The sequence below is a fragment of the Dipodomys spectabilis genome, unplaced genomic scaffold (genome assembly GCF_019054845.1).
Source record: "Dipodomys spectabilis isolate Male_0828 unplaced genomic scaffold, ASM1905484v1 ptg000018l, whole genome shotgun sequence".
NCBI lineage: Eukaryota > Metazoa > Chordata > Mammalia > Rodentia > Heteromyidae > Dipodomys > Dipodomys spectabilis.
This window is the reverse complement of record NW_024870695.1, coordinates 22,996,049-23,019,455: the sequence shown is the minus strand read 5'-3', so window position 1 is coordinate 23,019,455 and position 23,407 is coordinate 22,996,049. Positions and strand designations below refer to the sequence as shown.

Sequence of the window (23,407 nt, the reverse complement as noted above, 5' to 3'; positions counted from 1 at the left end):
GCCCTTCCCCTTGCTCTCTACTGGGCTGTGAATACAGTTGGTCCCTAAGGACAACATGATTTGTCAAATGCCGCAGGGTCATGGTACTGAGTTGGTGTCTTTGTCGGAAGGTGTTTAGGCTGCAGGGGCAAAGCCATTATGAATAGGTTAGTGCCATCCTGCAAGGATGAATGACTTTTCATCCTTATAGACTGGATTCGTTTTTGTGAGAGCAGGTTGTGATAAAGCCACAGGTAGCCTTGTGTTTTAACTTCCACTCCCATTGGTTCAATACAAAGTCCTCCTAGACAAGTCTGGCTGCCCAATGCTGGGTCTTCAGCCTCCAGATATTTAGGTCAAAACAGTCCTCTTTCCTTTATAAGTAATCCAGTCTCAAGTGTTTGGTTATAACAACCAAAAAATATAGAGAGGCACTATCCAAGTCCATCATTTGTCCATCATTCTTCCATCTCTCTCTCCCCAGCCCTGTCTCATTATGTAAATAAAATATCTACCACCTTTTATAAAAATTCTTTTCAACCATACGCTTTCCTCGAACCATCCATTGCCATCTCCCTCCTCTTCTCAGTGGGCTTCTGAAAGCACTGATTACACACCCATCTCCACCACCTCCCTTCCTCTTCCCTGCTCTGTGGTTGCCATCTGCTTTTTGCCTACACCACCTTCCAAAGCAATCAGCGACTTCCTGCCTGCTGAACACACACCTACCGTTCATCCTCCTCTGCCGCAGCCCCCTCCCTGGGAGGCCCAGCGTGTATCATGATGGGTATGTTTCTGTCTTCCTCAGGCAGGGGCAGTTACTGAACAAGTGACTAGAGAAACACCAAAGATTTAAGAGTCAAGGGAAAGAAAACAGGAGGTGGAAGCCAGAGGAGGAAGGTTCAGGGAAGGTCTCAAGAAGTGAGAGGTGGTAGTCCGTTCCTTCCCTTGGAGCTGCAAGGCCAGAGGATAACCATCTACTGGGCGGGGGTGTCCAGACCGGAGAGAACTGACACTGACACTTACCATAGTTCAAGTGCCCCATGGGCTGGAACTTTCATCTACACCCCACCTGGAGCACAGAGATGCAGATGGACTAGAGAGTGGAGACCAGGGCATCCTCTGAGTAAGGATCACACAACAATCTGCCGAAGCCGAACAACACTTAGGCTAAACCGATATGTCCAGTATTAACCATGTTAAGAATGCTTACCTAGGGGCTGGGAAGGTGGCTCAGTGGTAGAGCGCTTGCCTTGCATGCCTGAGGCCCTAGGTTCGATTCCTCAGCACCACATAAGCAAAAAGAAAAAAGCCGGAAGTGGCGCTGTGGCTCAAGTGGTAGAGTGCTAGCCTTGAGCTGAAGAGCTGAGGGACAGCGCCCAGGCCCAGAGTTTAGGCCCCACGACCGGACCCAAAAAAAAAAAAGAATGCTTACCTGGTTATAAGCAAGTAAAGAAAAAAAAAAACTACACACACCACACACACACAGACACCTACAAACAAATATAGTCAAACAGAACAAAAGTGCAGACTCCCTGTTAAGATGTCTGCTTAAATATGACAACTGACATGCATATAATTTTCTCCTCTTTCTTCCAAGTGACTCTAAAATTACAGTAAGGGATAAAAAATTAAAAGCAGACATTTTAAGGAAATAAAGAATGACAGAAGAAATGACAACAAGCCGGAAAACACCAAAGAAAATTTGGAAGTTGAAAAGGGCCAGAGAGATAACTGACTGTAGAACAGAGAATGCCGACAGAGAAAGCCAGCCTGAAAGAGTTCATTCAAACTGCAGAACTCTAAAACTCTCCCGGAACAGGAAGCCCCAGGAAGGACTGTAAAGGGGGAAATTGCTGATTGAATATATGACCGGCAGTTCTCTCCTGAAATCCACTACCTCCTACTGTGTTGTTTCCTGGACTCTGTTTTCTCTCCTTGACAGAAGTTTTGTTCATGAAATGCTTACCATATTCTGGCTGTGGACTTGGGAGTCTGAGGTCAGATAGAAGGTGAGGATGTGATCTAATTCTACAAACATGGAAACTACATGAACATCTCTACACCAAAAGATGAAATCCTTGGGGCTGGGAAGGTGGCTCAGTGGTAGAGTGCTTGCCTTGCATGCATGAGGCCCTGGGTTCGATTCCTCAGCATTACATAAGCAAAAAGAAAAAGGCCGGAAGTGGCGCTGTGGCTCAAGTGGTAGAGCGCTAGCCTTGAGCTGAAGAGCTGAGGGACAGTGCTCAAGCCCAGAGTTCAGGCCCCACGACCGGACCCAAAAATTAAAAAAAAAAAAAAAGATGAAATCTTAACCCATCTTCTCCTCAATGGCTCCAAGAACATGGGTAGTCAGAGTTATAGAACCTCAAGATCCAGGATGATCGTCCTGGGGATACTGTTAGACCAAGGAAAGATACCTGCAGGCTAGGGAGGTTTGTCAATCAAGTAACCCGGGTACCTGAGAGTCCCTTGATATCCACACCTGTGTGCCAAGAGCACTCCAGAGGAATTGTCTAGTGCTTCTTTCTCAAATATGTTCATCAAGAACTCCCAAGAAGACAGACAAAAATGCATAAAATAAAGGAATATGAAGGCCACAGACCACCAGGAAACGGATGAAAATTAAAATTAAAATTCTTAGAAACTTGAGAGGAAAATATCACATTCATGACACAAGAACAGAAGGAAATGGAGACTAGAACTAGCTCTTGGAAGTGAAAAATACAATCATTGTAATAAAAAAAAAAAAATCAACCAGAGTCAGAAATAAAAGATCATCCAGAAAGTAAGATAAAAACAACAAAGAGATTAGAAAGTTTCAAAAGCCAAGGGACTCAGAGATCTGATCCATGTCTGTCTGAATAAGAAGTACACCTTTGAGAGAGAGAAGTGACAGAAGTGAGATAATTACAGAAACCTGAGGTAACGCCATTCAGAAGTCAAGAGCTGAGTTTCCAGATGAAAGGGCCCCATGAAATGCAAAATACAACAAATGATCAAAGAAAAACAGTGACTTACCCCAAACTACAGCTGCACAGAACTGCATCCCAAATGAGGAGAAGATTCAACAAGGAAAGGCACTGAGCACCCTAGATGTACCTACATTGGGTGCCAGGATACAGTAGACAAATGCACCAGTGGCTCACGCCAATAATCCTAGCTACTCAGGAGACTGAGATCTGAGAATGGTGGTTCAAAGCCAGCCCAGGCAGGAAAGTCCATGAGACTCTTATCCCCAATTAATCACTAGAAAACCAGAAGTGATGCTGTGGCTCAAAGTGGTAGAGCTCTAACCTGGAATGAAACAGAGCTCAGAGACAGCACCCAGGCCACCAGCTCAAACCACATGATCAGGAAAAAAAAAATTTTAAGGCAAGATTGTTTCCAACAGGAGACTAAGATTGTACACATGGCCACATCATCCATCAAAACTGGGCCGTAATACAGACATGATATCAAAATTGCTACCTCTGTCCTATCTTTTGCTACCTAACAAATCACTCCTAATTTTAGTGGCTTACAATAATGGACATTTGCTGGGTGCTGGTGGCTCACACCTGTAATCCTAGCTACATAGGAGGCTGAGATCTGAGGATTGCAGTTCAAAGCCAGCCCAGGCAGGAAAGTTCATGAGACTCTTATCTCCAATAAACCACTAGAAAACCAGAAGTGGCGCTGTGGCTCGAGCAATAGAGCACTAGCGTTGAGCTGAAGAGCGCAGGGACAGCACCCAAGCCCAGAGTTCAAGCCCCACAACCAACAAAAAATAAATAAATAAAAATTTTAAAAATAGCCGGGCGCTGGTGGCTCATGCCTGTAATCCTAGCTACTCAGGAGGCTGAGATCTGAGGATCGCAGTTCAAAGCCAGCCCGGGCAGGAGAGACCATGAGACTCCTATCTCCAATAAACCACCAGAAAACCGGAAGTGGCGCTGTAGCTCAAGTAGTAGAGCGCTCGCCTTGAGCTGAAGAGCTGAGGGACAGCGCCCAGGCCCAGAGTTCAAGCCCCACGACTGACAAAAATAAATAAATAAATAAAAAATAATGGACATTTGACCAGGCACTGGTGGCTCACATTTGTAATCCCAACTACTCAAGAGCTGAGATCTGAGGATCATGGCATAAAGCCAGCCTAGGGGGAAAAAAACTCCATGATATTCCTATCTGCAATAAACTGGCAAAAAGCCAGAAGTGGAGGTGTGACTCAAATGGTAGAATGCCAGCCTTGAGTGGAAAAGTAAGAGCACAAGGCCCTGAGTTCAAACCCCAGTATGGGGGTTGGGGGAGAAACAATGGACATTTACAACTTGGGAATAACTTGTGAGGTAGGACAGAAGAGAGGAAAGAAGAGAGTTGTTTGTTTGTTTTTTTAAAGGAATAGATAAGAAAGGAGATAAGAAGAGAGAAATAAGACAGAACAAGCAAGAGAGTCTTCAATGCTCTAATGTGGGAAGGGTCACGCCTTCATTTCCATCCTGTTCTTTTTTTTTTTTTTTTTTTTATTGTGAAACTACTGTACAGAGGGGTTACAATTACATGGGCAAGATAATGACTACATCTCTTATGAAGCATTGTAGCCTCCTCTTTTGTTTCCCTTCCCATCCCTTCCCATCCTCCTCCCTCCCCACCCCCCCACCCAATCCTCCCTGGGCCCCCCCCCTTCCATCCTGTTCTATTAGTCACATGAATATCATATGGGACAATGGACCACACAGGGTGTGAATACCGGAAAATGGTGTCGTCAGAGGCCATCTTGGAGGCCAGCTGCCACACACCCTCAAGAATCCCTGGAAATACTCCACCAACACAATCAAGCACACAAGATCTGGAGTGAGATGGACTAAGCACAGGAAGAATGAGATCTAGAGACAAGGTCTGCAACCCAAAAATGAAACCAATATGCTAAAACAAATTGTTGACTGTCAGAATCTGAGGATGAATTGTTAATAGGTACATAGAAAAGTAAACAAAAAGATTTTTAAAAAGAGGTAATCATTAACTCCAGGGAAAACAGAGGTCCTACAAGAAAAGAGAGAGCAGAAGAGAATAGTGCTTGGCTCAGCTTTAAGTAATATTTACAAAGCTACAGTAATGTAAACACTGACCACTGATTGGACAAGAGGATGATAACAATTTTCAAAGGAGTAGAGAAATTCACAAATCAAGAAATAGAAGTGCACATAAAAATCAAGAAAGAAATAGATGTGCACCTGTGCCATTTATAAAGATGTCGAGGTAAATTATGCAACAAAGGAAACGAGTAAGAATTAAAGGTGTCCTTGGGAATAATATCAGAAATGGAACAGGATTCATAATTTTTTACAAGCAGCCTAATCCTACCATAGAACATTTTTAGCCATGTGCACATATAACGTGATAAACAGAAAATTAAACTTAAAAAAAAATTGGTCAAACAAAGCCTCTACCATCTTGTACTAAAGACCAGTTCATGTGATCATCATATTTTACCATCTATACCTCAAATTAAGGAGAATGATGTTACTTTAGGAGAAGTTAACTAGGATGAGTAATTCAAGCCTCTCTCCACGCAAGACTACAGAGCTGCCCTCCCTCCTACCCTGCTACAGAAATGCATCAAGTGCTCACAAAGTCAGGCACTACTAATTGCTTTTTGACAAACTGCCAATGTTGTGGCAAGATACCAAAAACAAGAACAAAAGCAATTGTAGACATAAACCCTCCATAGCCTCTACCCTGGTTAGGATATAAGAGAAGGTGAAAAACACCTGATTTCTGAAAGAACTAGAAAGGCAGGACTCTATCAAATTCAAATACTGCCCTGCATTCCTCTTGCTAAGTATTTAGGGCTTGAGGTGGGGGTTTCTGGGTCCTCTTGCTCTGAGAGGACACAGTCAGGAGTTAGAAAATAGGGCTTAGAAAACAGTCTTTCTCCCCATTTATGATAAGTTCTTTTTGTTTATGGACTGGATGGATGGATAGATGAATGGAAAGACTAGTAGATGGATGTATGAACAGATGTACAGAAAGAGAGGAAAAGGAATGCATTGGTGGATGGATGTATAGATGTATGTATGTATGATAGATGAAAGGATGGGTACATGGGTAGATGCATCCCTTGGTGGGTGGATGTTTATGGATGGAGGGATGGATGGATGGATGGATGGATGGATGGATGGATGGATGCCTGTGGGGGACAGTAGATGGATGAGGGATGGATGCCTTGTAGATGGGTGGATGGGTGAGTGGGTAGATAGATGCCTAGGTAGGTAGATGGACAGATGGATGGATGGTTGGATAGATAGATGGGTGGATGGGTAGGTGGATGGTTGGGTAGATAGATGGGTGGATGGGTAGGTGGATGGTTGGATAGATAAATGGGTGGATGGATGGATGATAGATAGATAGATAGATACATAGATGGGTAAATGGCTGGATGGATAGGTAAGTGGATGGATGGGTGCCTAGATAGGTGGATGGATGGATGGATACCTGGGTGGATGGATAAATGATGGATAGATGAGTGGATAGCTGGATAGATAGATGGGTGGATGGATAGGTGGATGGTTGGATAGATGAATGGGTGGGTGGATGGATGGATGGATGGATACCTGGGTGGATGGATAAATGATGGATAGATGAGTGGATAGTTGGATCGATAGATGGGTGGATAGATAGATGGGTGAATGATTAGATAGATAAATGGGTGGGTGGATGGATGGATGGATACCTGGGTGGATGGATAAATAATGGATGGATGGATGGATATATAGATGGGTGAATGGTTGGATGGATAGGTAGGTGAATGGATGGGTGCCTAGATGGATGGATGGATGGATGGATGGATAGATGGGTGGATGGTTGGATAGATAGATGGGTGAAAGAGTGGGCGAATGGATGGATATATGGGTGGATGGATAGGTGAACAGACAGATGAAGGTGCTTTTTGCTATGTAGGAGGATCACAAACAGACACAATCTACAGAAGCATGCTCACCTTGAGAGCTGACTATTATATGTTTTTGGTTCTAAGTGTCTAAAAACCAAACAGCATTCAGGAGTGCTCATCTTGGGAAAACTAAATATGCATGCCATATCTCCATTGCCAAATCATTTTTAGAACTTTGAGATTCACATTGGAGCTGAAAACCACAATGTTCAGAATAGATTCATTGGTGCCAATTCTTTCTGGGGGTGTATGAATATGATTTTTAGAATCAGTCATGTTCTGGTAAGTTATTTAAAATGTTTATATGCTGTGCATACATGATGAAGTTGGTAGAAAAATTGTTGAAGCTTGGGTTCCATGAACTTATTATCGAAAGGACACTAACAGATCCTCCACTATATCACATGCCCTGTCAGGTCAAGTTCACACCCTACAACGCCTTCCCCACCTCCCCTAAATCTTGCATTCAATTATTCAAAAGAGTCTAAGAAGCCATGAGCCAGCAGTTCACCTCTGTAATCCTAGATACTCAGGAAGATGAGAGATCAAAATCCTGGTGTAAAGCCAGCCTAGACAGCAAAATCTATGAGACTCTTATGTCCACAAAGCCAGAAGCAGAGCTGTGGCTCAAGTGGTACAGCACTAGCCTTGAGAAGAAAAAAAAAAAACAGATAACACTCAGGTCCTGAGTTCAAGCTCCAGTACCAGCACACAAGAAATTAAAAAGCCCAATATTCTGGCAGGCTAGAAACAAAACCTAGGACTTTCCATGTTTGGCAACCCCAAATAAAAGAGTCTTTCCAGGGAGAAAGATTGAGTGTCTGAAGTAGCACAGAGCAATTAGATTTTGGCAGCAGCCACATGGACAATCTGTCGGAGAAGAGATCTGGCTACAAGAGAGGGAGAAAGGAGGGAGGTGGGAAGGAAGGAGGAAGGGAGGGAGGGAGGGGAGAAACAGCAATGCAGCCACTTGGGGTGTGGGGCTGAGAGGAGACATGAATGATTAGTGGGGTAGGGAAGATCCCACGGCCCCTCCCCAGTCTGACCATCTGTTCTGGGCCGCAGGGCAGGTGGGCACCGTGAAGCTTGGGGACTGGCAGCCGGGCCAGCACTCAAAGCCAACAGGCCGGCTGCCCCACAGGGAGGAGAGAGAAGCCACCATGGAGCGGAACTTTGGAAAGTGGCCAGGGCCCTTCTCTCACCCTAGCCAAACAAAGCCCCTTCCGGCCCTGCAACAGAAGCCATGCTGATGCTCTCAGAACTCTGGGAGGCCACCTCCCACATGGGGGGGGGGGGAAGCCCACCCTTTCAGCCTCTGGACTCCTCATCTGGGGCTTTACCATGCAGGCCAAGAACATACAGAAGCTCCCAGAAACAGCTTTTCCATCCCCTTGTCCAAATCCACTTGGCCACAACAGCTCCCTCTGTAGACTTTGTATCTGTCAGGAGTTGGGTATGGTGGCACATGCCTTGTGGTTCTAGCTGCTCAGAAGGCTGAGGGAGGAAGATTGCTTGAGCCCAGTTTTAAGACCAACCTGTCCCCAGCTGCTCTGCTAGGGCTCCAACAATCTCATTCCAGCCAAGATGACAAGAAGCAGTGGCTCATACTCAGTAAGGCCTGAGTTCCAGCCCTACCCTAGGCCCCAAGACAGAGAGGTCTCTGTCAGTGACTGTAGATGGGGGAAGGTCACTAGAGATAGAGAGAGGCTACCAGGAAAGGAGGGGGAGAAAGTCAGATTCTGTTGTAAAGAATTGACTTTGAGGACAGCCATCATTGTGCCTCTGCCCCAAGTGCATCACCTCCCTGCATAGGCAGGACAGCAGAGAACAGAGAAGCAAAGTTGGGAGTTGGAGTTGGGTTTTGGGGCTTCTTCCCACACGCACCCTGCAGGTCGGGTGGGGGGGGGGGGGTGTTCCCACTCACTCCCTCTGGGGGCCCGCTTCAGAATTGCAGAGGCCTTAAGCTTGGGACCCTCTAATGGGAAGATTTGCTTCCTACAGTCTGTTTGCTGTGAGCAACTCTAGTCTGGAAATATTCCATGGAAAATTCCAGATTTACTTTCTACAGTCTGCTTGCTGTGATCAACTAGAATCAATCTGGATCAATCTGGAAATATTCCATGGAAAATTCCGGAAATAAGCCATTCATAAATGTAAAATAAGTTTCATTATAGTATATTATCATTTCCTATTTTACTAGACGTTATTATGGTTAATCTCCTGTTGTGCTTAACCTGTGAATTTATCACAGGTAAGCGTGTGTAGGAAAATATATGGATTACGCAGGGTTTGGTACTGTTCATGGCACCAGGTGTCCACTGGGGGATGGCAGCCCCGCCCCACCCTCCAGGATAAGAAGGACTACGGTCTGTCAGCTGCAAATTGTCGATCAACTTTTGCTTCTTGAAAGGCAGAGTCTTTGAAAGTGGAAATATCTAACACTGGCGAGGGCCAGGGGGAACTCTATAACTAGGAATAGACAGCACTTGCATGAAGACCACCTTTCCCTAATATCTGCTCAACATCTTAACTTGGGGTTCTTGTGGGTCTGTGCCTCAAGAAAACCCTGCTAAAATGTAAAAAGGCTATGATCTAATCAGGAAGAGCTATCGTTTGTCTGTTGTTGTTGTTGATGATGATCTGTGCTCAACATTAGCGCTCTACCACTTGAGCTACAGTTCCACTTCCAGCTTTTATGGTGCTTCATTGAAGATTAAGAGTCTCACCAGACATTCCTACTTGGAACCTCAATCCTCAGATGCTGGCTTTCTGCAGAGCTAGGACTATGGGCGTGAGCCACCAACACTTGGTTCATTTGGTCTCTTAGCACAAGAAGAGAAGTACAGGAGAATGTCTAGAACCTGGAGGACCTGTCCCTGGAAGAGGACAGGGTGAGACTCTTTGCCAAGGTCCCCAGCTGCTGGTGACACACAGAAATACACCCAAGGAGAGCAGATGCCAGAAAGAAGAAAGTGATCAGATCCAGTGCCATCATTTTTTTCAGTTTGGCCAGGATTGCACCAGGCTCTGCTCATCATTGCTCTACAGGCAGCCAAAACCATTGCGATCTATGTGTGGCACTGGGCCATTTGGGAAGCTGACCTCACAAACGGTGACACTCATTCCTCCCAGAGATGGCGCTCTCCAGCAGCAACTGCCCAAGGTCCGGACCAGGGCCCCTGTCCCACACAGCTGTCCACTAGCAGAGGAGCAGGGGGAGGGGGTGGTGAGGGGGGGCGAGGGGGGGGTGGTGAGAAGAAAGCCCATGGTCCCATCTGCCGGCAGAACAGAGGTCCTTAGGCCCTTCCATCTCAAGCATGAGGTTTAGCTTTGAGTGTTTCTCAGAGTTAGCTTACATTAAAACTATCTGGGGAGCTCTAAAAAATTATCTGGGCTCCAGGCCAGGCCTATTAAATCAGAAGGCCAAAGGTGCAGACAGAGCATTCTTGGTTTTTAAAACTCCCAGGTGATTCTCCCGCACAGCTGGCTGCTCCCTCCCTCTTGGGAGGGAAACTGCCCAGGGAACTGCACAGCCTCCCTTCACCTGCACAGCAGGAAAGCGCCACTTCTTATTTCCTGTCACAACGGGAGGAAAAAGGGTCAGAGGAATACTGGATGGTTGTTAGGACGTGGCAGAACTTGATTCCGAATCCAAATGCATCCACAAATACAGCTTAAGAGGAAGCACCTATCCACTAAAACTATTCACCAAGGACAGAAATGGTCCTTCCTCCTCACAATTAGGATCTAGAAGGATGGGCCCCATGCACCAACCGGGGTTTTTGAGAAGGCAGACTCATTACCTTTTATTGCTCGGTGGCTGCGTGGCCTTGAGCAGGGTACTTAACCTCTCTGCACCTTGCTTGTTTCATTCACAAGCATGAATTATGCTGGTGCTTCCAAAGACTGCACTGAATATTAAAGCAGCCACTGTTAAGCAACCCAGCATAGTACCTGGCACACAATCCAAACTCAATACATGCTTAGAGTGATTCGTCGGGAATCACTGGAGTGAAGATCAGCAAGTTTCTTTACTGTAAGACTTCTCGAAATGGCAAGAGTTAAAAAAAAAAAAAATGCTAATGACAGGGACCACAAAGGAGAAGAGGCGATCAGATATGGCTTCCTACAGGAAGAGAAGGGGGGGACCTCCTCCTTTCCCTCAGCTTTCACCACCCACTTTGACTGGTTAGAAGATGCTAATGGAGAAAAATGGGGATGTGGCAAGCCAGACTTCTAAGCGCCTGAGAGATGAGGGACTGAAGGGAAGAAAAGTGTTCACATTAACGCCTGTGCTTCTGAAAAGAGCATTATGTGCGTCAAGCCCACTCTGCCCAGAGGCCACATTTTTTTAAGAGTTATTATATTTACAGTCCAGTTTCCAGAGTAAACATCTGCATCCACCAAAACAGAAAGGCTTTTTCCTGCCATGAAGTACAAGACAGAGTCTCAGAAATACAAAGTGGAGGTTGATCTTCCTGTTTTGCTAATGTGGATGGCCTGGTGTTGAATGGGGAGAGGGACAAGGGGTAGGACAGCTGAAAAGAGGAATGTTCCAGAAAGCCAGGGGCCTCCGCTCATCATCCCTCTGGATATGGGCAGCTCCGCCGATCGTTCTTTCTCCTCCAATAAAAGTGGTAAGCCTCCACCCTGGCATTCCCACTAAAATGACGGGAACCGTCACACCAGGAGTTTGCATTGGTCCAACTCTGCTCCTAGGCCTCTCTCTCCCTCCTCCAGGCTCAACTGCCACATGTGCTTCAACCAAATTGATTGCAAAGGAACAATCCCCCTTACACACACACTTAATTTAGTAAGTCGTTAAATACATAATGACCTGCTTGGAGCTCAGGGTCTTCTGGGAGAAGCTCCCAGGCTGCGAACTCCTCCAAAGCAAGAGTGTTTCAGGATGAGTGCGGTCTAGCCATTTATTCTGTCCCTGTTCTTAATTTCCTGCTGCCTATTCTCCCTCTGATAAGTGCTGAAAGGGAAGGTATTATTCTGTTCCCTTAGAGGTATCAAACAAGCCAGGAGGAAGGTTATCTCAGCTCCAACCCATTGCTTTTTCTCACTCAAGGTTTTGTTACTTAGTGACAAATCTGAGCAAGAGAGCAAAGAGAGCCAAGTGGAAGTGGATAGCACGAATGCACCCCCACAGAGGGAGGGAGGGGTGGGGGCAAGTCAAAAGAAGAGCCAGGAGTAGGAATTTGAGGTTGGCAGTTGAGCACAGGCGGCAGGGACTTCACACAGCTCTTTGGGAAACACACGTGAGAGGGACAAAGTCAACAATGGTTCTAGGTGGCACGTGTTCTGCTGTGAAGGTCAAAGTGTTCACATACCGCTCAGCCAGCAGCAGGAGGCCAGCTGGTTGCCTGGTGGACAGGGCTAGTCCTTCTTCAAGGGACTTTACAAGTTAAGTGGGTAAATTTCCCTGCAGTTGTTCATCCAACTTCAAGGGCGTGAACAGGCATCAACTTAAGATGCCTGGGAGGGAGAGGGTTATTGAACTGATATGGGTTGGGCAGGCTTCATTAAGCCAGTAGATCCCAGCTGTAATCCTAGCTACTCAGGAAGCTGAGATCTGAGGATCAAGGTTGGAAGTCAGTCCAGGAAAGAAAGTCTGTGAGACTCTATCTCCAATTAACTATCAAAAAGCCAGAAGTGGTGCTTTGACTCAAGAACCAGACTTGAGAACAAATGCAGCATTGGTACTCACTATATACTATGTTGAAAATGAACACTGCAACTTGTGGGTGGGGATGGGCAGGGGAAAATTGCGAGAGAACGAGGGAAGGGGTGTCCAAAAAGAAATCTATTCTTCACCTGACTTACACAACTATAACCCCTCTGTACATCACCATTATGATAACAATAATTAGTTTAAAAAAAAAAAAAGAACCGGACTTAATTGGAAAATGTCAATAGCACATAGGCCCTGAGTTCCAGCCCTAATACCAGGGGAAAAAAAAAAGAAAAAAGAAAAGAAAAGAAAAACCAGTGCCAGTCTTGAGTGGAAAAGCTAAGCTAGAGCACAAGGCCTGAATTCAAGCCCCAGTGCCAGCATTTAAAAAAAATGAACAAACATAAAACAAGAAAACTAAAACCTATGTGTTATCTGACTTCTAGTTCACCAGTGAAAAACAAACGCATTGCCCCCTAGGGGTCATCTAGTGGTAGGGCAAGAACCACGGTTCATTCTTTTTATGCCTTAGAAAATAACTGGTGGTTCAACATGTTAGCAGGGAAAGAGATATGAGGGTGCTTCCTGATGCAGGGAGAGGGGTCATGGTTTTAAACTAGACAAGGCAACGGGCTGTTGTGAGAACTGCACAGCCAGAGGATACAAAGTTCCCAAGTTCAAGTTCAAGCCCCTGATCACTCCTCCCAGACAAATGGGCAGGGACACCTCTCCCCTCCCAGTAAGCCCAGCCTCTCTGTCCTGTAGACTGAGTCTGAAGACAAACTGACTCAGGTTGGTTGTGGCCATCTAGCTCCTGAACTGGAGATCAGCAGCATCTGAGAAGGGGCAAAGCCAGGACCTGCCTCAGTTTCCATCCTGACAAGCAGCTCCTGCTACTCTCTGCCTGATGCTTTTTTTTGGGGGGGGGGGGAGGGTCTGGTTGTGGGACCTGAACTCTGGGCCTGGGCACTGTCCCTCAGCTCTTCAGCTCAAGGCCAGTGCTTTACCACTTGAGCCACAGCGCCACTTCCGGCTTTTTTCTTTTTGCTTATGTGGTGCTGAGAAATCGAACCCAGGGCCTCAGGCATGCAAGGCAAGCGCTCTACCACTGAGCCACCTTCCCAGCCCTCTTCCTGATGCTTTTTATTTCCTATATCACTCATCCATCTGCAGGGCTCACCCCCACCTGCTAAACAGTGTCTGGATTTTTGTTCTTCACTGTTGAATTGGAAGTGAGATAATACATGGGATGGATAGCCTCAGGCAGCTCAGCCACCAGAGCTAATTGGGGTTTGCTCTCTGATTTCCCATGCTCCCAAACTGTTACCTAGCATCGTGTGTGTGTGTGTGTGTGTGTGTGTGTGTGTGTGTTTGGAGGAGGGAAGTGAATCTGCAGGATTGATCATGACTTATTAAACCTATTGAAACACAGGCTGAATCATCCCTGTCAAAAAATAAATAGCCACAACTTGATGCCACACACCTCCCACATCTTGTCCTGTCCCTCCTTGGTTCCCCTACCCCCATCCCACGCAGGCTCCCGACCCCCCCCCCTCAACGTGCATGTAGGAGGAGGGGTTGTGCCGGGTCAGATCTGCCAGTGCTCGCTGACAGCGAAAGCAAGAGGACTGGACGGTCCTTGGGCCTGCGACTGAGGCCATTCCACGCGCCTGGGCCTCTGATGGCTCCTGGAACCGCCTGTTGGAATCCGAGGGCTCCACACCTGCAGGCCTTGGCAGCTGTGTGAAGTGTGGTCCTCCTTCCCCTTCTCTCTCTGCCCTTTTCCTGGCGCTGCAGCCCGCACCCTGCGCCCTGCATCCTGCGCCCAGGGCAGACGCGGCTTTGTGAACTCTGCACGAATGAGGACATCACAAAGATCCCAGAGAAAGTCTGGGATCTGCCTGGAGCGCGCTGGGTGCAATGGCACCGATTCTGTGAAATCGGAGGGAAAGCCGCGCCTGTCCTTGCCGTGAGCCTTTGGGGATACTGAAGTCGCTTCACACACTCACTCACACACACACACTCACACACACACTCACACCCTCCACGCCCCAGCTCGCGGGTCCCTTCTCTCTGCTGCCCGGGGACCAGCGAGCTCCGCCCGCCGCCACCTGCAGGATCCCCGCAGGTTTCGCCCGGGTCCTCCCGCAGGACCCGGGGGGGCGTGGCTGCAGTGACGTAAGGGAGGGGGCGTGGGCATCGGGGGCCCAGGGCGCCCGCCGGGCTGGGCCAGTCCGAGCCGCGCAGCCTCGGCGCGCGCACGCGAGGCCACCGCTGCCCACTGCCCGCTGCGCCCGTCCGCCGCTCGGGGCCAGGGCACTGCCAGCCCCGCTCAGCCCGGGACCCGCACCGGGATAGCGGATCCGGCGTGGCGGATGCCGAGTGCCAAGCACCCGCGGAGCTGCTGCCGCTGCTGCTGCGCTCCCGGGCGCCCAGCTGGAGAGGGGACACCTACTGGGTGCTGACGAGTCTGACCAACAGGATCGCCCCCCCCAAAAAAAGCAAGGTGAGGTGCATGCGTGTGTGTGTGTGTGTGTGCGTGTGCAAGTGCGCGACGCTGAGCCGTAGACAGGGGTGAGAGCTGCACACTTGGGCACCTGTGCGCTTCTGCGTTGGTGATCGCGCGTCCACCGGTGCCGCCGCCGCCGCCGCGGTGTGCGGCTGGGGGGTGGGGTCCCTCGGGCGCACGAGTCTCTGCCTTTTGGGGGTGATCGCGGTGCGAGTGAGCGACGGCGGGGGCCCCTGGCATGAACCGGGCCCTGGGCAGTGTGTCCTGGAGCGGACTTGACGGCGCTGCCTCTGCCGTGTGCGCGGCGCAGCGCTGAAGCTCGCGGCCAGAGGGGGATGAGGTGCGGACACCTGCGGGGAGGGAGAGCTCGCACGGGGAAGGCGAGGCCAGCTGGGGCAGAGCGGGGGAGGGAGGAGAGGCGGAGGGGGATGTGTCAAGCGAAGCCAGGGCTCCTGCGAGCACGCAGGATGAGCTGAGCTGACCGTTGGGAGTACCGCGGAGGAAAGAGGGGACTCTCCCATTTCTTTCCGCGCCCGCTGGGGGGGAGGCGGACAGACCTGATAGGAGTTGGGACCCCCTTCCCTGGACAGGGATCTCTGTCTGCCTAGATCGGACAGATTGGACAGACCCACCGCTGCATGGCCAAGTCCTCCGGTGGCTACTACCACTCCCAGCTGTCCCTGGCACATCGGGCCCCTCTGCGATTAGAGGCCCGCCCGTGGCGTTGTGCTAGCACTCTCAATTGTAAGGAATCCCTCAGGAAACCTTGGCATCCGGGATCAGCGAGCTGATGGCCAGAGGTCCTGACACTTGCCTGCCCCCACCTCTCCCTTTTTGGCCAGCTACCCAAGGGCGATGTGTGGCCCTTACTGGGCTGTTGTCTTTCTGCCAGTTGGGGTGGGGGTGCTCAGGTTCAAGCCTCTACAGACACACCTGGGCTTCTGAAAAAGCAGGAGTGACTGTGGGTTTTAATGGTGGAAACAATTCTGGGACAAGAGAAACTTAGTAGAACCTAGGGCCACCCCAGATGCAGGGTCTTTATTCCAATTCCTGGCTTGGGCTGGTGACTGCAGCCTCTCCGAGGCAACGTTGCCCTCCTACCCAACACAGCCAGGTCCTCTCTGGGAAGAATCCAACAACCAGGCTGTTTCTAGACCCTGACAACTCTCAGGCTGACAGCTAAAGCCAGCAGAAAATCGAAGCTGCTGGTACATTTACACTAACCAGAAGTCAACAAGTATCGACTGCTTGGTAGTTGGAACCCATTTTCAGGAGGACAGACGTGAATCAGAAGTCACTGGAAGACCCACTTCATAGCTTTAAGCTCATTTCTTCCTTGGAGAAGCCTCTCATTCCTGACAGTTCGGTATCCTTCCCTCCCCGCTCCCCCCAGCCCCCTCCAGCCACCTTCTCCAAGGCTCTGAAATGCTCCATGGCTGCCTCACCAAAGTGAAAGGGTGATACATCTCAGGCAATTTCAGGAAAAGCTGACCGCAAGCACCTCAATCCAGTGGAGAGGGCAGTTAAAGCTGGAAAGCAGCCTTCATCTCCCCTCCAACCCCCATACCCCTACCATCTCCATGACACTGGATTTAGACAGGGCTTCTGTGGCCCCCAGGGTCTTCAATCTTAGCCAAACCATCCATGGTCACAAATAGACCCCCACAAGGCTATGCCTTAGTGAACCTCCTCATTACAGGCAGCTCGGGGAGGGTTCTGAGTCTTTAGAATTAAATAACTTACAAAATAGATTTTTTTTAAAAGACACAGAAACAATCCAAGTTAATCCAGCCATACAAAAAAGAGTTTCTGTACAGCTCCTGGTTTCAATAGCTGTCAGCTTCTACGTTTTTACCCAGTGCAGATCTGAAATCTCAGCTCTCCAAAGTACTTTGCAAAAAGATCAGCCACAAAGCCCAGATTCTACAGACAGAGTGTGGTAGGGAAATGAGCACAGAAAAGCCAGACACCTTGTGAGAGAGAATGAAGCAGAGGGGACATGGAACAGGATCCTCTAGCATTTTGTTATTGGCTGAATCTCTTGCAGTTTACCAGTAATCTCTCTAGTCATTAAGCAATTCACACAGTCACCAGGAAAAGGCTTCTGCATGGGGGAAATGTGTCAGCCAAATGACTTACTCCTGACACAGCAACCCTTTAGACATCTCCCCTCTTCCCAGATGGACACCCACCCCCATCCTATCCTCTTGATTCAGTCTTCACATAATCAAAACTAGCCCCCCAGTTTCATTCATCTCAGGACCCCTTGTCTGAATCCCCTGGTTAAGGAAGCTGTCTTCCATCCTGAGTTCATGTCTCCCTATGATCCCTGTCTTGGAGTTGGGTCCCATGCTCACTGATGACTTCCTTCTGGGCACCAGCCATGTATGTCTCTGTGCCCATCACAAAGAAGAAGCACCCCAACCAATGTTTTTGAATCACTGTTGATAAATCATTGAATTATGACATTATCTTTCATTGCTTTATGTCATAAGCCAAGCCACTATTTTCCCGTCCTGGAGATAACGCAGGAACTGCGTGCTTGAATCAAACAAAGCCCAAGTATCAATCACCAGTTTCCCATCCACTGAGCAGTTGTGAGATCATAAAAAAAAAAAGTATAACTGACTTAGGGCTAGGTGACCTGGGTTCAAATCCCTGCCCCGCCAATTTGAGAAAGCAAGTTCCTTAAACTCCCAAGGCCCCGATCTCCACACCTTTACAGCGAGAAAGCTGGTGGTTAGGTCAGGGAAGGGTGTGCATGAGCTATGTCAGTGTTTAGAACATTCTGTCCACCTATATGAAGAGCCTGCATCCCTCACCTGCTCCAAGTTTTGTCCTTAAGCAGGAGTCAGGGAGTCTTCAGGCATGTTCTCTGGGGAGCTAGAAGTGCTATGGGGGGGTCCCCTTCGAGAACCTCAGGAAAGAGCTCTCTTATGCATGACAGGAGACAAAAAAAAAAAAAACCTAAACTAGAGCACACATCTTCAAAAATGAAAGCAAGCCAGACTTTCATTTTTAATATTGAAGACTCTAAATTGATGCACTGTGTAGGCAGGTTTCAATAAATTAGAGATAATGAGATGGCAGAGGGAGAAAAGTGGGGAAAATAATATTTATGAGGTTCTGATTACCATGAACCTCCCCTTGCTGAACCTTCATGTCAGCCCACATTAACAAAAGACAGTCGGAGCTGTCGGAGGCCAGGCCTGAGGCCAGGCTGGCTCAGCAGTGGAGGCTAGGTTTATTTCCCTCTAAATTCTTGGCTTTGGGGTTGCTTTTTCTTTTTCTTTGTGTGTGTGTGTGTGTGTGTGTGTGTGTGTGTGTGTGTGTGTGTGTGTGTGTGTGTGTTTCTGGCTCAGTAGCTTGAACTCAGTGCTTTGCACTTGGCCTGTTTCTCATGCGCTCTACCACTTGAGCCAAACCTCTAGTCTGTCATTTTGCTCAGTAATTGGAAATGGAGACTTTTCTGCTTGGCCTGGCTTTGAACCTCCATTCTTCAAACTCAACCTCCAGAGTAAGCATGAGGAGCCATCAGTGCCTAGCAAAAATTCTGGACTCCTTCCATCATGGGATTTCAGAATGGAAAGACTCCTGAGCAGGCATAGATTTCCTCACAGGGAAGAATGTCCAGCATAGCAGTGTCAGGACCCTCTGAGGTCAGGGGTCAGAATTCTCAAAGCTTTGCTTTTTCATAATTTGGATCTGTCCACATCTTAGAGATCATCTTGAAGACACACTATGTGTATATCAAAGATGATGGCTTAGCCTGGACCCTTCCCCACAACTGGAAAAGAAACTCAAAATGCCTGAAAGCTGACCAACAAAAGTGCTGATGGTAGGGCTGGGAATGTGGCTTGGTGGTAGAGTGCTTGCCTACCATGAATGAAGCTATGGGTTCCATTCCTCAGAAAAGGCCGCAAGTGGCACTGTGGCTCAAGTGGAAGAGTGCTAGCCTTGAGCAAAAGAAACTCAGGGACAGTGACCAGGCCCTGAGTTCAAGCCCCAGGACTGACCCAAAAAAATGCTGGTGGCTGGACTGCTGATGTAGAAAGATAACAGTGTTTTCTGTTTAAGAATCTAAGAGAAAGCTGGGTGCCAGTGGCTCATGCCTGTAATCCTAGCTACTCAGGAGGCTGAGATCTGAGGATCACGGTTCAAAGCCAGCTTGGGCAGGAAAGTCTGTGAGACTCTTATCTCCAATAAACCACTAGAAAACCAGAAGTGGCGCTGGGGCTCAAGCGGTAGAGCACTCGCTTTGAACTGAAGAGCTGAGAGAGCACCCAATCCCATAGTTCAAGCCCCACAACCACCACCACCAACAACAACAAAAAAGAATCTAAGAGGAAGCTGGTTCACACCTGCAAACAGAGCTCCTGAGGAGCCCAAAATCCAGAGGATCCTGAACCGAAGTCAGCCCAGGCAGAAGAGTCTCAGGATCTCTATCTTTGAAACCAGCAAAAAGCTGGGCTGGAAGGCATGGCTCAAGTGGTAGAACGCCATCCAAGCAGGCAAGCTTAGCAAGCGGGAGTAAGGTCCTGAATTCAAACCCTGGGTATAGTGGGGGAAACAAAAAAGAAATCCAAGAGGGAAAAAAAAAAATGTACAGAGCAGGTGAGAACTTAAACAGCCTGGGCCTAATGCACCCCTCTTCCCTTTTCTAGATGTCAGCGTGGCTCACGGGCCTCCAGGGACCACTGAGGTAAGCACAGACCTTTGGGCTCTTGGTTCTAGACTGCCCGACAGAGCAACCATGGAGATTCTGGGTGAGCGCGTCAATGGGAGCCAGGGATGGCTGCCCTCTTCGTTTGACCTCAGTGGCTCAGTGGCAACAGCCAATTACTCCAATAAGACGGAGCCGTACTACGACATGACGAGCAACGCCGTGCTCACCTTCATCTACTTTGTGGTCTGCATCATTGGGCTGTGTGGCAACACGCTGGTCATTTACGTCATTCTGCGCTATGCCAAGATGAAGACCATCACCAACATTTACATCCTCAACCTGGCCATCGCTGACGAGCTTTTCATGCTGGGGCTGCCTTTCCTGGCCATGCAGGTGGCCCTGGTCCACTGGCCCTTTGGCAAAGCCATTTGCCGAGTCGTCATGACGGTGGATGGCATCAACCAGTTCACCAGCATCTTCTGCTTGACAGTCATGAGCATCGACCGCTACCTGGCCGTGGTTCACCCCATCAAGTCAGCCAAGTGGAGACGGCCCCGGACAGCCAAGATGATCAACGTGGCTGTTTGGGGGGTCTCTCTACTGGTCATCTTGCCGATCATGATTTACGCCGGGCTTCGGAGCAACCAGTGGGGGCGCAGCAGCTGTACCATCAACTGGCCGGGTGAATCGGGAGCGTGGTACACGGGGTTCATCATCTACGCGTTCATCCTGGGGTTCCTGGTGCCTCTGACCATCATCTGTCTTTGCTACCTGTTCATCATCATCAAGGTGAAGTCCTCTGGCATCCGCGTGGGATCCTCCAAGAGGAAGAGGTCGGAAAAGAAAGTGACCCGGATGGTGTCCATTGTGGTGGCTGTGTTCATTTTCTGCTGGCTTCCCTTCTACATCTTCAACGTCTCCTCTGTCTCGGTGGCCATCAGTCCCACCCCAGCCCTTAAAGGGATGTTTGACTTTGTGGTGGTCCTCACCTATGCCAACAGTTGTGCCAACCCTATCCTCTACGCCTTCTTATCTGACAACTTCAAGAAGAGCTTCCAGAATGTTCTCTGCTTGGTCAAGGTGAGTGGCACCGATGATGGTGAACGGAGTGACAGTAAGCAGGACAAATCGCGGCTGAATGAGACCACAGAGACCCAGCGGACCCTCCTCAATGGAGACCTCCAAACCAGTATCTGAAATGCCCAGAGAAGAGCAAGCTCTGCCTACTGCCTCTGGGGGCGAGGAGCTCCTCATCCTCCCCAGGCCCTTCTTCCCATGCGTCCCTCTAGGATTCTAGAATCCCAGCGTGATTTAGAGAACAGTGCTGGAGTGACTGGTATGGGAGAAAGATAATGTCTTATTCCCATGACCTCTCCCTTCAAGTGACCATTTACACACAGGCAGGACAATTCAAAATTGGAAGAGGAGGAAATCCTGCCTGGATGAGCCCCTGACGATTGCTGACGCCCAACAAAAGAAAAAGAAAAAACAATAATAATAACTTCTCTGTGTAAATGTGTGCTTACAACATGGTGTGTAATAGTGTGCTCGGAGTAATATTTATACTTGTCTGTGCCTACTTAGTCTCTCTAGGATGTTTGTATTTGCATACATAAGTAGCAAATTCAAGTGTGTGTAACATAGATGTCACCAAAACACAGAACATGAAGAAATGGACTCGCCATACAGCCAGTCAAAGCTTGGTAAAGGGCTGTCACTCCACAGGTCTTTGGCCAGGCCTGGGAGGAGCCTGTGTGGTGCGGTCACATGGTCATATGTTTGTGTAAAACAATTTTTTTTTGTGACAGTGAGATATGTTTGTATTCTTCTCACAGGAGGGTCTCACAAGGACCTGCCTCTCCCTACAAGTTAGGTCAAAGTAAGAAGGTGAACCAGAAAAGATAGGCAAAAACCCAGAACATAAATTCATGAGTTTCCTCTCCTCAGATATAATCAGTTATTCATTTACCCCAAAAAAGACTTCAACGGCTATGGTGATCTCTCATTGTGCGCATGAAGACAAAGCCTGCTTTATTGTCTGACTGAAGTTTTCCCTTCTCAAATAACTTTAGTTTCTCTTAGGGAACCATGGAGGTGGGGGTGGGGGATAGGACTCACTAACCTGAAAGGCAATAAATGGACTGTGATTCTTGTAGGGAAACAATTTTATTCTCCCCGCCGTGAAAACAAATGAATTATAAATTATACCTTTATGAGAAACCATGAAATTGCCTGGTTCTTTTTTTTTTTTTTTTTTAATGCCAGACACGGTTTCTGATTGAAAATGGAAATATAATTTAACAACTCCTCAAAGGGCTTTGTAAAAGACCTTACGGTAAAAAAAAAAAAAAAAAAAAATCACAATGCCTACAAAGGACTAAGGATACTGTTTGTACAATCAACACACACGCACACCAGCTGATGCAGTGTAGAGTGCACGAGTGTATGACGTGGGGGAGCCGTGTCCTGCACAGGCGTGGCGCCGCCAGCTGCTCTGACTGCACACACACCCCGTGTCAGGATTTCCACGCTGCTCTCTCTCTCTCTCTGAGCGGTTCTTCAAGGACAGCGGTGACAAGCACTTCACAGCATCAGAGATATTTTTTTTCCCAAAATATAGATGGGTTAAAGTGATAAGAAAATAGATAATGAATGGCCACTTCATTCACTGATCTCAGTTTCCCTGGGCTAGGCCTGGTAGTGCTCTTCTGTAATTCCAGCAGAATCAAGAAGCAGAGATAAGACGATCGCAGCTGGAGGCCACACAGAGTAAACAAGTTAGACTCTCCTGTCAAAAACTAGCCAGGAGTAGTGGTGCACATCTATAATCCCAACTGTTTTGGAGGTGGAGGCAGCACAATCCTGGTCTAATGCTGACGGTGGCAAAAGCACAAGACCTCATCTGAAAACAAAATGAAAGCAAAAGGCCTGGGTGTGTGGCTCAAGCGGTAGCGTACTTGCCAGGCAAGCATGGGATATCAAACACAAAACCCCAGTGTCAAGAAGAAAGAGAGAAGGAAGGAGGGAGGGAGGGAGGAAGGAAGGAAGGAAGGAAGGAAGGAAGGAAGGAAGGAAGGAAGGAAGGAAGGAAGGAAGGAAGGAAGGAAGGAAGGAAGAGGTTTGTAGCGTTCCTCTTCTGGCTCCCTAAGTTTCCTTTTCTGGCCTGTATTGAATGTGGTAGTCCATGCTTCTGCAATAGAAAGAGTTGGTGACACCCAACATGGAGGTGAAATTTTCTGGAACAATGTCCATAAAGAAGAGAAGGTGAGGCTGGTGGATGACATCTGTGTCTACGCAGAATGGACATCCTCTCCGTGGCAAAGCACGAGGGCTGCATGTGACATTCTTGGCCTCTGAGAGCCTGTGGTAGAGGGGGAGGCATGGGGATCCCAGGGATGAGAAAAGAAGAAAGCCATGGCTCCTAGGCCAATCATGACCACTCCACGAAGGCACGGGGAAGGAGGGCAGAGGCTGCAGCCCTGAAGGACAGAGGCGGAGGGATCACCAGAAGTATGGTGAGTGTTTGGCCCAGACAATCCCAAGAGCTGACAACCAGAGCTCAGCAGACAGGATTTAGAATTCGCCATGAACCTCTCCCACAGTTTGGCCATTCACAATCACTGCATTTCCCAAAGTCCCGCA

The 23,407-nt window shown here is 48.3% G+C and overlaps 2 protein-coding genes across 3 annotated transcripts in view; one reads left to right on the top strand and one right to left on the bottom strand.

Moving 5' to 3' along the window:
• Nucleotides 1-23,407, bottom strand: part of Slc39a11 (solute carrier family 39 member 11) — a 324,266-nt gene that overhangs the window by 290,868 nt on the left and 9,991 nt on the right. The gene's annotated exons all lie outside the window — the stretch shown is intronic.
• Nucleotides 19,768-21,092, top strand: Sstr2 (somatostatin receptor 2). Its single transcript, XM_042672848.1, has one exon. It carries the CDS (start codon nt 19,853-19,855, stop codon nt 20,960-20,962), a length of 1,110 nt encoding a protein of 369 aa, XP_042528782.1. The 5' UTR covers nt 19,768-19,852; the 3' UTR covers nt 20,963-21,092.

What these genes read in the sequence shown, in the direction of transcription:
- Sstr2 (XM_042672848.1), top strand. Translation starts at nt 19,853, where the DNA reads ATGGAGATTCTGGGTGAGCGCGTCAATGGGAGCCAGGGATGGCTGCCC.